We start from the raw sequence: 15,165 nt of genomic DNA, 5'->3' as shown, positions 1-15,165 counted from the left end.
ATACACACACACACACACACATATATATGCATAACTGATCACTTTGCTGTAGACCTGAAACTAACATAACATTGTAAATCAACTATACTTCAATAAAAAATAAATTAAAAAAAAAAGAAGATCCATACTTACTTGTTGCTCCATGGTCACATTGTTCTTATAATTGTAAATCCACAATGCTAAGTATTCTATTGGATCCACTGGGCGCATCCTTGCCACTTCTGCAAGACCTTGAGTTAGACATGTCCCAAGATTCTTTTGAAGATATGCCGACTCCATTTCTAACTGCTAAATAAAAACCTCTAAAAGATGAACATTTTGCATTAGAGCAGGAAATTTTCAATGAAGGCACAATCGAAGTAGAGTTCAGTGAGGCCAACAAAGCATTACATCCTGTCACCAGTCATGGGCACCTGCCATCAGGGATGGCACAAGCAAGCTGGCTCCAGGACACTTCTAGCAGTGTCCAAAAAGCCTCCACAGAAGTCACTACAACTAAAATAGTTTCAAAAACCTGAAGGACCCTGGAGTCCAAGTGTCAGAAAAGGGTTACTGTCATTATTGATGGTGAAACGACTATATGGCAAGCGATGCATGTCTTACTAAATCCTTACAACATACCTGAACATGGTATCATTAGCCCCACTGTGCAGATGAGGTCGCCCAGGCCCAAAGAGCATACGTGAACAGCCCAGAATCACACAGGTGGTGTATGATGAAGAGGGATTCATACCCAACTCTTGATTCCAGAGTCATTACCCTAAGTGACTTACTGAGATGCTCCTCCCAAGCCATGAGAGTCGTTTCTAGAAAATATCACAATAGACCACCTCAAATTTTTTAAAAATCCAAGTATCTCAAGGCCAAAGAATAAAAAATTCAACCTTCAAAGAACAGCCTATGAAGCTCCTCATGCTTTGGCCCCAATTCTGTTTCCAGGCTCACCTCTCGATATAGTTTCTGCCTCTAACATGTTCTGGGCTCTAACTACACAGAACATCCTGCCATTCTGCTGCTCACACCTTGCATGTTTCCATCTCCATGACTTTGCACATGATGGCCCCCTCACTCTCAGCTTGGAAAATATCTCCTCATTTGCAAGGTATCAATCATCTCCAATTCCTCACCGCTGTGGCTAATACAACCGTCTCCCAGGCAACACGAAGACGTTCCTCCTTCCCCAAGCAGCTCACACAGTACTTTTCACACTATCTGAGCATTATTTGTGTATGCACATGTCTGTCCTCCTGCTAGAGGACAAACTTCTCTAGCTCCTCAAAAAGTGTGTTTCAATCACAGCGTGGACACAGCTTGCTCTCCATGGTGGCAACTGAATGAGTTTCTCCACTCTCTCAGTAATGTCCCAGTTTATTTACAAATATGGACAGGAATCTCAGATCAGACAGAGAGAGAGAGATGGAAGGGAGGGAGGGAGGGAGGGAGAGAGGGAGGGAGGGAGGGAGGGAGGGAGAGAGGGAGGGAGAGAGGGAGGGAGGGAGGGAGGGAGGGAGGGAGGGAGGGAGGGAGGAAGAGAGGGAGGGAGGGAGAGAGGGAGGGAGGGAGAGAGGGAGGGAGAGAGAGAGAGAAGGAAATGCAGTAACTACTCTATTTAAGGTGCTTTGAAAAAACTGATCACCTTCGAATTACCCTTATGGAATCCAGACTCCTCTGAGAATCTGATGAAATGTACTCATTATTCAACAAATATATATTGAGTACCTTACATGTCAGGCATGAGCAATTATAGGGGACAGACTGCCAGTGTCTAGACCTGTCCCTGGACAAATCCACCTAACATTCTGCACAAAGTTTCAGAAACAATGACCTCCTGAGTTTCATCCATAGACCCCAATACTACTCTCTCTCATATGATGGTGGTAGAGTACAAAACGGCAGAACCCCATGCAGAAAAATTTGTAAATATCTAGAAAATTACGTATGTATTTACCCTTTGACTGATCAATCTCACTCCTGGGATCCTATCTTGCAAAAATATGCAATGATATATGCACAGGGTTGTTTTGCACTATTACTAAGGAGAGCCAAATTGGGACCCCCATCCAAATGTTCATCATTAAAGGATTAATGAGATACAGCTACACAATGAATTATTGTGCAGATAAAAAGAGAATGAGGAAGATCTCCAAAATTGGGAGTGATCTCTAGAACACAATGTGAAGTGAAAAAAAGCAAGATGAAGAACTTGTGTATAGTCTTTTGTATTAGCAACAGCAGTGGGGAAAGGAATGTGTATGTGTGTCTACATAAATTTAGTCATAAAAGCAAACTAAAAACCGGCACAAACGAACCTAATTCCTTATCAAGCTGTGTGCCTTAACCACACAGAGAAAAGAATCATTACAACTGAGTATGGAACACGGTATCCTCATCGTACTAATTCAATGGGATAATACTCTAAAGACAAATCTCAATGTCATTTGAAATAGTAACAATTAAAAAGGGAACAGATTCCTGCTGTTAATCCAGAAAGATAACAAACACATGGGAAGGGTACCGTGGTCCGTAAGGAGAAACCTCCCAAGTAGGATTGGTCTCAAACCTACGCAGGCTGCATCTCGTTAACAGCGGAACCCAGATGAAACTCGTTACCTCGCTTGGTTTGTTTCCTGCCCATGAAACAGCGACAATACCCATCTCAAAAGCCTGTTGTAAGGAATATTATTTTTCATACACAGCAACAGGCTTCTTGGCTCATACATAAGAAACCCCTTCCCACAGAAACAGCTGCCTCAAGCCTGGAGAAGCTGTCAGAAGAAATAGAAGGCGGTTCCTCGCTCATGCTTGGGAGAAAGCCGGCCGAGTACCAAAGGAAGGGATCAGGTAGGGCTGCCAGTTTTGCAAATAAAAATACAGGATGCCCAGTTAAATTTAAATTTCAGATAAACAATGACTAATTTTGTATTATACTATATTTGTGCTAAAAAGCACAAAATCTGTGAAATTCAGATTTAACTGGGTACGCCTAATTTTATCTGGCAACCCTGGATTCCGAGCGCTTCGGCTGGTTTTCCATCCCGGGTCGGCGGAAGGGTGCCCGCCTCCCCTGCCCCTCCCAAATGGCGCGTCGCCGCTCACCACCGAGGAGGAGGACCCAGCCGCAGAGGTGCCCACGGAGTCCGGCGCTGAGCTAACCCTCTCTCGCCTCTGGAGTCTGGACGTCGCCTGAGCCCTACACCACTCGCAAGGTCCAACGGTCAAAACCGCCTCCGTCCGCCGAAAGCCAGCCTAGCACCGGAAGCCGTTCTTCCAAGACGGCGCCTGCGTTCTAAACGCAGGCGGCTGACGCATGCGCCTACCTACCCGCTAGTCGCGTCCCGTCGCTAGGCAACGAGCGTGCGCGCTCCAGGTGCGGGAGACGGCCGGGGGCAGAGAGGAAGGGGCGCCCGCGGAGAGCTGAGCGGACTGCGCCCGGCGGGGATCGGGGGCGGGGGGGCGCGCGGACAGGGGTTGATCGGAGGCGGGGTCCGGAAGAGGATGTGCTGCAAAGAGCAGAGGCGGGCGGAGCGGGGCGGGGTAGGACGAGCAGTTGAGAGCGGGGGCGCGCGAGGTGTGCAAGGTGCAGGATGGAGAGCAGGGAGCACCTGGGTAGGTGAACAGGGACGTGCAACCTAGAGGCTGTGAGGACGGGCTGCCGAAAAGGGGAATCGAGCGAGCGGGGCCGGCAGGTGGGCGCATACTGGGAGAGAGAAAGGGCAGAGACTACCTATAGGTGAAGCCCCACAGCCTTACGCCAGGGAAGGCTAGCTACCTGAGCAGCCTGGTATTTTCCCAGTTTAGCACCTTTGCATTTGCTGGTGACTTCTGCCTGGTTCCTGTCCACTGAAAAAAATCGCACATCTGCGAGCTGTGAGTTCAGTTTTATTTGGGGACTTAACTGAGGACTCTAGCCCTGGAGACAGCTGCTCTGACAACTCTGAGAAACTGCTTCTGCTTGGAAGAGGTAAGGGGGGAGGTCAGCATGTATGTGATTTTTGGAGAAGGAATACCTGCAATCAAACATATCTAGGTAAAAGGTCACTGCTAGCCACCAGGCACAGATAGCTTAATTATTTTAGTGCTTTTCTAAGTATGTGAAGATGGAAGAAATTGGGTTTATATAATTTTCTCCTGGAAATTTCTATTTGAAGGTCTGTTCTGTCAATTTTCCCAGAGAGCAGAGTTCCACATTCCTGATCTCCACCCTGAACTCCTTCCAGGGTGTGTTAGTGACTCAACAACTGCAGTGGCTAATGACTTGAGCCTGGCGTAGCCAGCTGGCTGGGGACATTCTTTAGTTGGCATTCCTTTCAGAACAAGCACAGGTACCCCCACCTCCAGGAAGCCTTCTAGCCTTTGCCATTTGCGGTCTTCCCTGGGCTAGTGGTTTGTGCACAGTCCTCAACTAGCATTTCCCATGGGCTGTTTCAATTTATGTGGGGCAGTGCTGGGCAGGAGACGCCTCGTTAACCATTAGTCGAGGTACTTAGTAAGTGCCAGTGCGGGCACTGACAAATGGAAGGGAGCATGAGCTCTTGCCTGGGCCCGCAAACATCAGAGCCCTCACTGCTTAAGTCAAGAAATATTTGCTGAGCAAGTACTGAGTGCCCAGCACTAAGGATGTGGTGTGAACAAAGACAATCCCTATACTTAGCACCCCGCTTACTGAATGCAGGGCCATGAGCAAGGAGGTCCAGTATAAGCAGACCCTCAGAGGAGCCCTGGGAAACTGAAAAATAGCCCCCTCCTCACTGGTGAGTGTGGCTTGATTTGGTGGGAGTGGGCTATAAAATGCACCCCTTTGGTTCCTCCCTCTCCAGGCTTCACATGGTGGCTGTTTTTTTCTGGCTCTGCTGTTTTCACATCAAGTCTTAGTGACGGTCAGGTCAGTGTATTTTGTTGAGACCAGTGTTGAAAATGTGCAGATGCTCTCTCCAGAAAGGGTTTGCCACACCTACTGCAGTGTGGCCGCCACCAAGGACCAGGCAGTGAAGACGCTTCCTGGGAATGCAGAGTTGGTGATTCCGCCCTCTGGGAAGGGCAGTTCTACTGTGATAAAGGCAGAGGACATCTGTAACTGTGTGTCACCTGGGGATTTTGTTAAAATGCAGACTCTCAATCTGTAAGTCTGAGGTGGGACCTGAGAATCTGCATTTCAACAACCTCCAGTTGAAGCAGTGCTGCTGACAGTGGACCACACTTTGAGTAGAAGGGGTGTGGAAGACAGTTTATTCAGGTGCATTGGTTCAGGTGGGCCCCAGATTGGCAGAAGGAGCCACCACACATCCCATCCCCACCCTCCACCATTACCCCAAACGTAGTGACTTTAAACACTCATTTATGATCTTACAGTTTTTGAAGTTTGAAATCGAAGATGAATCTTACAGGGCTAAAACCAAAGTATCAGCAGGGCTGGCTCCTTCTGGAGGCTTTAGGAGAGAATCTATTTCCTTACCTTTTCCAGCTTCTAGAGGCTACCCACACTCCTTGGCTCGTGGCCCTGAATCACATCACCTTTTCTCCCCCTGCTTCCATCACCACATCTCCTTCTACCCTGTCTGACTTTACTGTGTCCCTCTTATAAAGACCCCTGGGATTACATTGTGCCTACCCGGATAATCCAGTAAAATTTCCCCCAAGCAAAATGCTTAATTTAATCACATCTGCAAAGTCCCCTTTGCCATATAAGATAACATATTTCATAGGTTCCAGGTATTAGGATGTGGACACTTTGGAAAGTCATTATTCAGCCCTACCACACTGTGTATTTTCTAAGGACAAGGACATTTTCTTACTTACTCATATTTCAATTACCAAAACCAGGAATTTTACCCCTGATACAATTCTATTATGTAATCTACAATTCACATTCGGTATTTCCAACAACGTCCTTTACAGAATTCTATTTTCTGGTCCAGATCCAACCCAGGATCATGTGTTGCATGTAGTTGTGATGGCTGTTTAGGCTCCTTTGATCTGGACTGGGGCCTCATCTTTTTTTATTTTTATTATTATTTTTTTAATATTTTGGCCACACCACACAGCTTGCAGATCTCAGTTCCCCGACCAGGGATCAAACCCAGGCCACAGCAGGGACAGCACAGCACCGACTACTAACCACTAGGCCACCAGGGAACTCCTGGCCTCATCTTTTTTTGTCTTTCATGATCTTGACATTTTTTTTTTTTTTTTTTTTTTTTTTTTGGCGGTTCGCGGGCCTCTCACTGTTGTGGCCTCTCCCGTTGCGGGGCACAGGCTCCGGACGCGCAGGCTCAGCGGCCATGGCTCACGGGCCCAGCCGCTCCGCGGCATGTGGGATCTTCCCGGACCGGGGCACGAACCCGCGTCCCCTGCATCGGCAGGCGGACTCTCAACCACTGCGCCACCAGGGAAGCCCGATCTTGACATTTTTAAGAGTACAGGCCAGTTGTAGACTGTCTCTCAGTTTGGCTTTGTTTGATGTTTCCTCAATCAGATTCTAGTTTTGCATTTGGAGCAGGAATCTACAGAAATGTATTATGTCCTTCTAAGCAGTGCATTGCATCAGGAGACACATGATGTTATTTTGTCCCTTTACTGGTGATGCTTACTTTGATCAATTGGTTAACGTTGTGTCGGCCAGGTTTCACCACTGTAAAGTTTCCATGTTTACTTTGGAATTAATCCATAATTTGTGGGGAGAAACTTTGAGAATATATATAAATATCCTATTCCTTGCCAAATATTCACCAAGTTTTAGTGCTCATTGATAGCTGCTTCAGTTATATTATGATGGTTTCAAAATGTTTCTTTAACTGCATTATTCTTTCCACATTTATTAGTTGGCATTCTACTTTAAGAAAGAACTTACCTGCTCTCCCATTCACTTGTTTATTCCTACATGGACTCATGGATTCTTATTTTATTCAATTGGTTGTAATCCATTACAGTCATTATTAATTCTGGTGGCCAAATTGCACCAGGTTTGGCTAGTAGCAGCCCCTTCAAGCTGGCTCCTGTGTCCCCAACCATTTTATTTTTTAGCATTTCCTTTCTGGGACAACAAAACATTCCAGGGTTATTAGACATTTCCTGCCCTGATCTTGGAATTAGTCATTTCTCCAAGGAACCTTGATTCTTTTTAAGTGGTGAAGCCTATTTAAAAGCAAATTCTAATGGAATTTTACTCAGCCATAAAAGAACGAAATTGAGTTATTTGCAGTGAGGTGGATGGACCTAGAGACTGTCATACAGAGTGAAGTAAGTCAGAAAGAGAAAAACAAATACCGTATGCTAACACACATATATGGAATCTAAAAAAAAAAAAAGGTTCTGAAGAACCTAGGTGCAGGACAGGAATAAAGACGCAGACGTAGAGAATGGACTTGAGGACACGGGGAGGGGGAAGGGTAAGCTGGGATGAAGTGAGAGAGTGGCATGGACATATATACACTACCAAACGTAAAATAGATAGCTTGTGGGAAGCAGCTGCATAGCACAGGGAGATCAGCTCCTGCTTTGTGACCACCTGGAGGGGTGGGATAGGGAGGGCGGGAGGGAGACGTAAGAGGGAGGAGATATGGGGATATATGTATATGTATAGCTGATTCACTTTGTTATACAGCAGAAAGTAACACACCATTGTAAAGCAATTATACTCCAATAAAGATGTTAAAAATAAATAAATAAAAGCAAGTTCTGTGGGGAAGGGATGGATTGGGAGTTTGGGGTTAGCAGATGCAAACTGTTATATATAGAATGGATAAACAACAAGGTCCTACTGTATAGCACAGGGAACTATATTCAATATCCTGTGATAAACCATAATGGAAAAGAACATAAAGAAGAATACATATATATGTATAACTGAATCACTTTGCCATACATCAGAAATTAACACAACATTGTAAATCAACTATGCCTCAATTTTTTTAAAAAAGCAAATTCTGTGTGTTCGTTGCTACTGAGGTGTTTTTGCTTCTAGGCGTTTGCAGTGGAAGGAGCTGGGAATTTTTTTTTCTGTATTCGTATCTATCTATCTACTTATCTTTCCCTTCTTAAACTGAAAAATGCCTCCAGAAAATGTTAGGAATTGATCTAAGCCTTTATTATTCACTTTATTATTAGCTCTTTTGGAGTTAAAATATGTCAGCTTCAGGAGCATAGAGATGTTCAGGCATAGGCTGGGTGCCAGGCCATTTCATGTCACAGTCTTCCACTGTAACAGCTAATATTTATTAAACATGTACTGCACGCCAGGCTATGTGCTTCACATGGATTTATTATCTCTTTTAATCCTCACAGTTATGAGATACATATTTTTGTTATTCTGTTCCACAGATCAGGAAACTGAGGCTCAGAGAGACTTAGTAAGTTGCTGAAGATCACACAGCTAATAAAAAGCAGAGCCAGGACTGGAACTTGGTCTGTCTGATCTCAAATTCTACATTCCTACTGCTACACTACACCTCCACTCCTAACCTATGGTTTAACTCAGGCTTCATTCCCTCCAATTCTTGACATCTGATTAAGAGTAAATCCAGGGGCTCAACTCAACCTAAAGTAGTTTCTTGCTTAAGCAATAGAAAATGAAATATTTTCTAGCTACAGTGCTGGGCATTCTCCGTCCCTCTCCTCCTCAGGGCTTCTCAATGGTCCGTTGTGAAATAGATAAGCCTGTCTTATCTATGTCACAGATGACTGTAGCTCCCAACCTCACAATAGTGCAGCTTGCTGGGTGCTCAGAGCCCCTCCTGGGCCCTCCTGCCTGCTCAGTTATTTCCTCCCTAGTCAAGGGTAGAGTCGTGTAGTGGAGGCCTTAGCCTCTTTTAAGCACCAATCCACCAAGCTCCTCTCAGGCCTGATGAGCCCCGGGACCTATTTACTGACCTGGGAGAGCTGGAGAGCTTTAGAAAAATGTCCATTTGAATGTAAGAGCTATTGGCAAGTACTTATGTATTTATTGGTTCTTTGGGGAAGGATGGGCTCCAGAAACATCTCATATTTGTCCTGAAATGAACCTGCGTTGGCTAGAATGTGTCTATTTTTTATGTCCAATTAGATTTGTGAAATAGTGTGACCCTGCTTGACGTTTTCCAAACCCACCAGGATGGAAAGCGAATACCTGAAGAGGTGCTTTGGAAATTGCCTGGCTCAGGCGCTGGCAGAAGTGGCAAAGGTTCAGCCCAGTGACCCCATAGAGTACCTGGCTCACTGGCTTTATCATTACAAGAAAACGGCGATGGCAAAAGAAAAGGTGTGTGTGCGCACAGGGTCGACTTGGGGAGGGCTTTCAGCTTTCCCAGAGGAATTTGAAATCCAAGGTACCACGCTGGAGCTGGCCTGGGGAGTGTCATGGTTTATTCCACTTTTGAGGATGGCTTAGGCCCAGATATCCCTGAAGTATAGGGAGTCTGGGGGCTGAAGAGAGAATCCAACTCAGAGGAGTTGTGGGGTTGGTGGGTTTGGAGATACTAGCAGGTTGAAGCTAGTTAGTTACAGGAGCAAAGTCAGGAGGGCTCAAGGGCCCGGGGCCTGTCCTGGGAGGGTCCCTGCTTCCGAGGACTGACCTTATTCTACTCTGTCATATCGCCCCAGGATAGGCAAGAGAAGATCCAACTGCAAGAAGAATATGAAAATAGCCTCAAAGAAACCAGAGTGACAGAAATGCTGATGCAAGAAGAGTGTGAGATTCAACAGAAGTGTGAAAAGCGTCATCCCGTGGTGGGTACCAGGAAACCTGCAAGACAGCTCAACCCTAGTGCACAGTGCCCTGAGGCTCCCAAAACCTACTTTTTCCTCCATGTTCATATGTTTGTATGTAAATCAATCTTATTGACAATCCTTGTCAATAAAATCCTTGTAATGAATAAAGAAAATACTTAAAGGCAATTCCACTTACGATGTCAGGGAATAAATTACATGTTACTGGTTTAAAAAATCAGATTTTAAGAAAAATCTAATGTGTCACTTGGAACATATATTTCTATACAAGATCCTTTGAATCCTTTTCAAACATTACTCAATATTTTTCAGAAACCAAATATGGTTTCTAGTATATACTTCAGGTATATTATTTAATTTATTATATACTATTTACTTAAATATTTAATTTAATATATGCTGTTTATTTATGTATCAAGCCACAGATGTCTCCTCTGTGTTGCTCTAATAGCGGTCATTCACTTATTGAACTTGATATCTGGCATCTTTTTAACTATCACTCTGTCCTGTGCATGAAAATCTTTAATGTAGTCCTATACAATTTACTAGCTTTTGCTAGTTTCAAAGCCACCTTTGATGAAGACATGAAAAGATTAAGCTTATGTACATTTATATCAATATTCTCAGATTTCCTCATAATAGATTTATATTTTTAAGTCTGGATGTTTTATAAATAAATCAAAAGAAAGATAGTTTCCTACTACAGTCTGAAAATAGTAGTTGAACCAACTCTCCCTCAGGAACAGTTCATTCTTGGAACAGTTGTTGGGAGATGATAGAATTGAGATCATTAAGCAAAAGTTGTCATCGTCACCTTGCTGCCCACTCTAATCCTTTTCTAACACCATGCTTCACTGTTAATAGAAATATAAATATATAAGGCAGGGAAAGACTCCCAAAACTCTACCCTGGTTTTATGATGCCTTTATTAAAGAACACTTTGTTCACATCAACCTTTTTAATTGTCCCTTTGTGTTACACTCAGGAGATTTTATACCCTGAAGCAGTATTTCTTAGGAAGATTCGGATGAGTAAAAGGTTTGCTCTTCTTTTGCCAAGTGTGAGACAATCAGCGATTGTAAGGGAAGTTGAGGAATGAGAGCCAGCCTGATGCCTGCACTATGTGCAAGTTCTCAGCTTTAGAAAAGAATTCATGGGCAAATTGTGGTTATGGAAATCGATTCCCTTTGTTAGAAGGAAATAAAGGGAACCCGACAGTGATGTAAAACAAAGCTTATTGCTTACTGGCAAGGGAGAGCCACATCTTCCAAGAGCAAGTTGCTCTCCTAGTATAAATTGAAAGAGCTAGATAAAGGGCAAAGAGGTGGAGGTACATCAAATAAGATGAGATTCTAACTTCTGGTTTCTTGTTGGCTCAAGGTGAATAGCAAATTATTCCTTGCTACTGTCATCTTTAGATTTCATCACCAGAGCTTTAAAACTTATCTGAAATAGCCCCAGGATAGGTTGCACAGGATTTCAGCAGGCCTGCTGATTTAGCTGATGGGCTTTTACACGTATACTAAAAGCTTTGCAAGATTTTCCTTAATATCTTAAAACCATCATTGCTTTTAGTACCCCAGATTGAATACTGCTGGTCCGGTGGATGTGTCCAAAGGGGAGTAGAAACAGCACTATGTGTGGTAGAGATCATACTTAATTATGGGAATCAAGAAGGGACTCACAGAGGAGATAACATTTGAGTCAGACCTAGAAGAAAGCTGGCAGAAGTTGCCCTTGTAGTGATTTCTCTTCATTAAGCAGAGGCAGCTTTGAGTAAGTAAACCATTATTCTGTTTCTAAGTCTGAAAGCAATCCCTTTGATATAAAGATCTGGGCCATACAGGTGTTTTAGAAATAAATTTTTATGGAAACAATACATAGATTTGCTGCATAGATTCATAGCACTTTGGAGTTAGAAGGTCTTAGAGATCATGTGGGCAAGTACTCCACAGACCTCGCTGCAGTGCCCCACAGGGTCCACTGTTGAGTGGAAAATGGACAAAGATGGGGTAGAGATGGCCAGTAGAGCTCAAGCTCCAATCTTCCTACCTCACCAGGGACTGCAGTTACATGGATGCTTGCTATCATCTCATAGGTCACTGAGACTGCATTCGTTTTTTCCATCTTTTTTCCTCTGTGCTCCAGTTTGGATACTTTCCATTGATCTGTCTTCAAGCTAACTGATCCGTTCTCCTGCAATGTCCAATCCTATTTAGGAATTCAATGAATTTTTTTCATTTCAGATATTTTCTCAATTCTAGAATTTGTCTGGTTCCTTTCTATGATTTCCATTTTCTCTGCTGATATACCCTATCTTTTCACTCATTATGGCCATTTTTCTCCTTTCAATTTTAAAAAATATGTATAATCACTGTTTTAAGTTCTTGTCTGCCAGTCTCATCGTCTTTGTCATTTTGAGGTCTCTTTCTATTAAATACTTTTTCTCTGGATTATGGTTCACATTTTCCTACTTCTTCACATGTCTAGTAATTATTACTTGTATGCTAAACATTGTAGATGATACTTCATGGGGCATCTAGATTGTGTAGTGTTCCTTTAAAAGGTGTTGAATTTTGTTCTGTCAGGCAGTTACATTATTGGTGAGTTATCTTGATCCAATTAGATTTGTTTCATGCTTTGCTGGATTAGGTCTTTTTCAGTTTTGTTCAGTCTTGGGCATGAAAATGGCAATATTGTATTCTTGCCATGCCCAGTATGTTTAGTCTCTGCTAATGACTGTTTTCTCTTCTGTTTTCTATTTAGCCACTGATATCTGTAGCGAGTTCCACAAAGAAGACCGTGTTCATGCAGGAGAACACAAAACCCCTTGAGAAGGAAGCCTTGAAGCAGGAATCCCTGCCAGGAATTTCCAGTATGATTCCAGGAATGCCTCAACAGACTCCTTCTTCAGAGCCATCTGTCCAGGTTGACTGGAACATTGAAACTTCACAAGACATAAATTACCAGGCTTTTTAGCATGAAATTGCTCCTGAAATGCATCCTAGCTCCACATCTCCTCCCTAGGTTATAGAAGGTGGATGATTCTAGTGATGCTTCTCTCAAAGCTGCAAGCTGAGAAAACGGCCAGCTAGAAGAGCTCTTACTTGAAGATGATTAACTATGTGGATTAAACCAAGATATGAGAGGCTGTGGAAGGAGATGTCTGCAGGGACTCTCCAGCCCAAGTCCTGTCCTGACAGCCATGAAAACCCCTTAATCATGTGAAGATTTGAACTACTTATAGGATAAAATAACTCATAATAAGGATTTAAAATAAGTAACCAGGGCCTCCCTGGTGGTGCAGTGGTTAAAAATCCTCCTGTCAATGAGGGGGACATGGGTTCAAGCCCTGGTCCAGGAAGATCCCACATGCCGTGGAGCAACTAAGCCTGTGCGTCACAACTACTGAGCCTGCGCTCTAGAGCCCGTGTGTCACAACTGCTGAGCCCACATGCCACAGCTACTGAAGCCCGTGTGCCAAGAGCCCATCCTCTGCAACAAGAGAAGCCACGACAATGAGAAGCCCACGCACCGCAACGAAGAGTAGCTCCCATTCGCCACAACTAGAGAAAGCCCACGCGCAGCAATGAAGACCCAACACAGCCTAACTAAATAAATAAAATAGTTATTAAAAAAATAATAATAAGGAACTAAACTGATGAGACTTTTTCCTTTTGCTTTATCATTTTTTTTTGGAGACTAGACAGCGAAAACACATCCATCTCATGTGTTCATATCTTAACTCTAGCTGAATTTTGCAATCAGGCCTCTTGGAGTGTTTATACATGTCCTTATTTTTGAAACAGCTCCAGTGACAGTAAAAGTTAGGAGTTTGACTTTTTTTTCAATTATTTTCTATCTGTATTCATGCAAATATCATCTATATGCTGATGGCTTGAGATTTATATCTTTAATCAGAATTTCCTTGAACTTGACCCCCTGTTTGACATTTCTCCTTGGATAACCAATGGACATCTCAAACCTAACTACAGTTGACGCTTGAACAACACAGAGCTCAATCCACATATAACTTATAGTTGGCCATCCATACCTGAGGTTCCTCCATACCCTGGGATTCAACCAACCACTGACTGTATAGTACTGTAGTATTTACTATTGAAAAGTATCCTTATGTGAGTGGACCTGTGCTGTTTGAAGCCATGTTGTTCAAGGATCAACTGCGATCCAAATGGAATCCTTTATATCCTCCCTGAATTGGTTTCTACCATTTTTTTTAATCTGCTCAGTCAAAACTTCTGGTGCCATCCTTGGCTCTACTCTTTTTTGTTAGCCCTAAATCTGGTCTGTTGGCTTTCCATTTAAAATAAAGACAGAATTCAACCACTTGAATGCATAAGCCACAATCATCTTTTGCCTAAATTATTACAATAGCCTGTTAACTGAACACCCTTGTTCTGCCCTTGACCTTTCTAGTCTATCCTCAACATTAAAGTCAGGATGATCTTGGTGAAACGTTAAGTCAGATCATGTCTAATGAGCAGCTTCCCATCTCAGTCACAGAAACATTTAAGGCCCCTACCATGACCTACCAGACTATAAGAGTGATTCCCCATCACTTTTTTACTCTCCGTATCGTTCTCTCCATGCCAGCTATGCCAACCTCCTGTTCTTCAAACATGCCAAGCATGGTTCAATCTCAGAACTTTTACTTTCTCTTCTCTCCACTTGGAAAGCTCCCATCTCCCCATACCCCTGGATAAATCTCTAGGTCCATACCTAGAGATTAAGTGAAGTTAAGTCAGATAGAGAAAGACAAACATCAGATGATATCACTTATATGTGGAATCTAAAATATGACCCAGGAGCTTCCCTGGTGACACAGCGGTTAAGAATCCGCCTGCCAACACAGGGGACATGGGTTCGAGCCCTGGTCCAGGAAGATCCCACATGCCACAGAGCAACTAAGCCTGTGCACCACAACTACTGAGCCCACGTGCCACAACTACTGAAGCCCATGCGCTTAGAGCCGTGTTCTGCAACAAGAGAAGCCACCGCAATGAGAAGCCCATGCACCACAATGAAGAGTAGCCCCCGCTTACCGCAACTAGAGAAAGCCCGCATGCAGCAGCTAAGACACAAGGCAGCCAAAAATAAGTAAATAAATTTATTAAAAAAAAAAAAAGAATTGCCTCCTTCTAAAAAAAAATAAAAGTAAATAAATAAATGTAAAAATGATTAGACCTACTGGTTCCTAGTGAAAAAGTATTAAATCCTAGGTCAGGGATGGGTTATAGGACTAGATCTCAGTTATGGGTTATAGGAAAAGGGCCTCAGGCATGGACTTAACACCTTCAGGATGTTGTGGCCACACAGCAAGAAGGCATGAAGAGGTTTATTACTCACATAATGAGGCTTCCGGGCTTCCCAAAACAGGTTTGAAAATGGCTTAAGACAGCTAGGAAAGGAGACGGGCTTGGGGTTTGTATTGTGTTTAGGGGAGGG

The 15,165-nt window shown here is 43.5% G+C and overlaps 2 protein-coding genes across 4 annotated transcripts in view; one reads left to right on the top strand and one right to left on the bottom strand.

The window, feature by feature from the left end:
- Positions 1 to 3,230, bottom strand: part of DYDC1 (DPY30 domain containing 1) — a 44,102-nt gene extending 40,872 nt beyond the window's left edge. For all 3 annotated transcript variants that reach the window (XM_079900096.1, XM_079900097.1, XM_079900095.1), the window contains exons 1-2: positions 3,097 to 3,230; positions 133 to 302 (exon numbers count right to left, since the gene is read on the bottom strand). In XM_079900096.1, the coding sequence (XP_079756222.1) occupies positions 133 to 279 (147 nt within the window). In that variant the 5' untranslated portion in view covers positions 280 to 302; positions 3,097 to 3,230. The remainder of the gene's footprint in view (positions 1 to 132; positions 303 to 3,096) is intronic.
- Positions 3,231 to 3,842: 612 nt separating this feature from the next.
- Positions 3,843 to 13,324, top strand: DYDC2 (DPY30 domain containing 2). The gene is made up of 4 exons (XM_079900301.1): positions 3,843 to 3,961; positions 9,038 to 9,232; positions 9,574 to 9,699; positions 12,466 to 13,324. The coding sequence occupies exons 2-4, from the start codon at positions 9,086 to 9,088 to the stop codon at positions 12,676 to 12,678; spliced, it is 486 nt and encodes a 161-aa protein (XP_079756427.1). The 5' UTR covers positions 3,843 to 3,961; positions 9,038 to 9,085; the 3' UTR covers positions 12,679 to 13,324.
- The last annotated feature ends 1,841 nt before the right edge of the window (positions 13,325 to 15,165 follow it).

Source organism: Stenella coeruleoalba (genome assembly GCF_951394435.1).
Source record: "Stenella coeruleoalba genome assembly, chromosome: 16".
In the NCBI taxonomy this organism is placed as follows: Eukaryota; Metazoa; Chordata; class Mammalia; order Artiodactyla; family Delphinidae; genus Stenella; species Stenella coeruleoalba.
Note: the sequence above shows the minus strand (reverse complement) of the source record. Positions and strands in the feature narration are given on the sequence as shown.

Bases quoted from the DNA above. Each gene is read 5' to 3' on its own strand.
- DYDC2 (XM_079900301.1), top strand. From the start codon at position 9,086: ATGGAAAGCGAATACCTGAAGAGGTGCTTTGGAAATTGCCTGGCTCAG. The intron at 9,233-9,573 runs GTGTGTGTGCGC...ATATCGCCCCAG, and splicing joins CGGCGATGGCAAAAGAAAAG to GATAGGCAAGAGAAGATCCA. The intron at 9,700-12,465 runs GTGGGTACCAGG...TTTTCTATTTAG, and splicing joins GTGAAAAGCGTCATCCCGTG to CCACTGATATCTGTAGCGAG.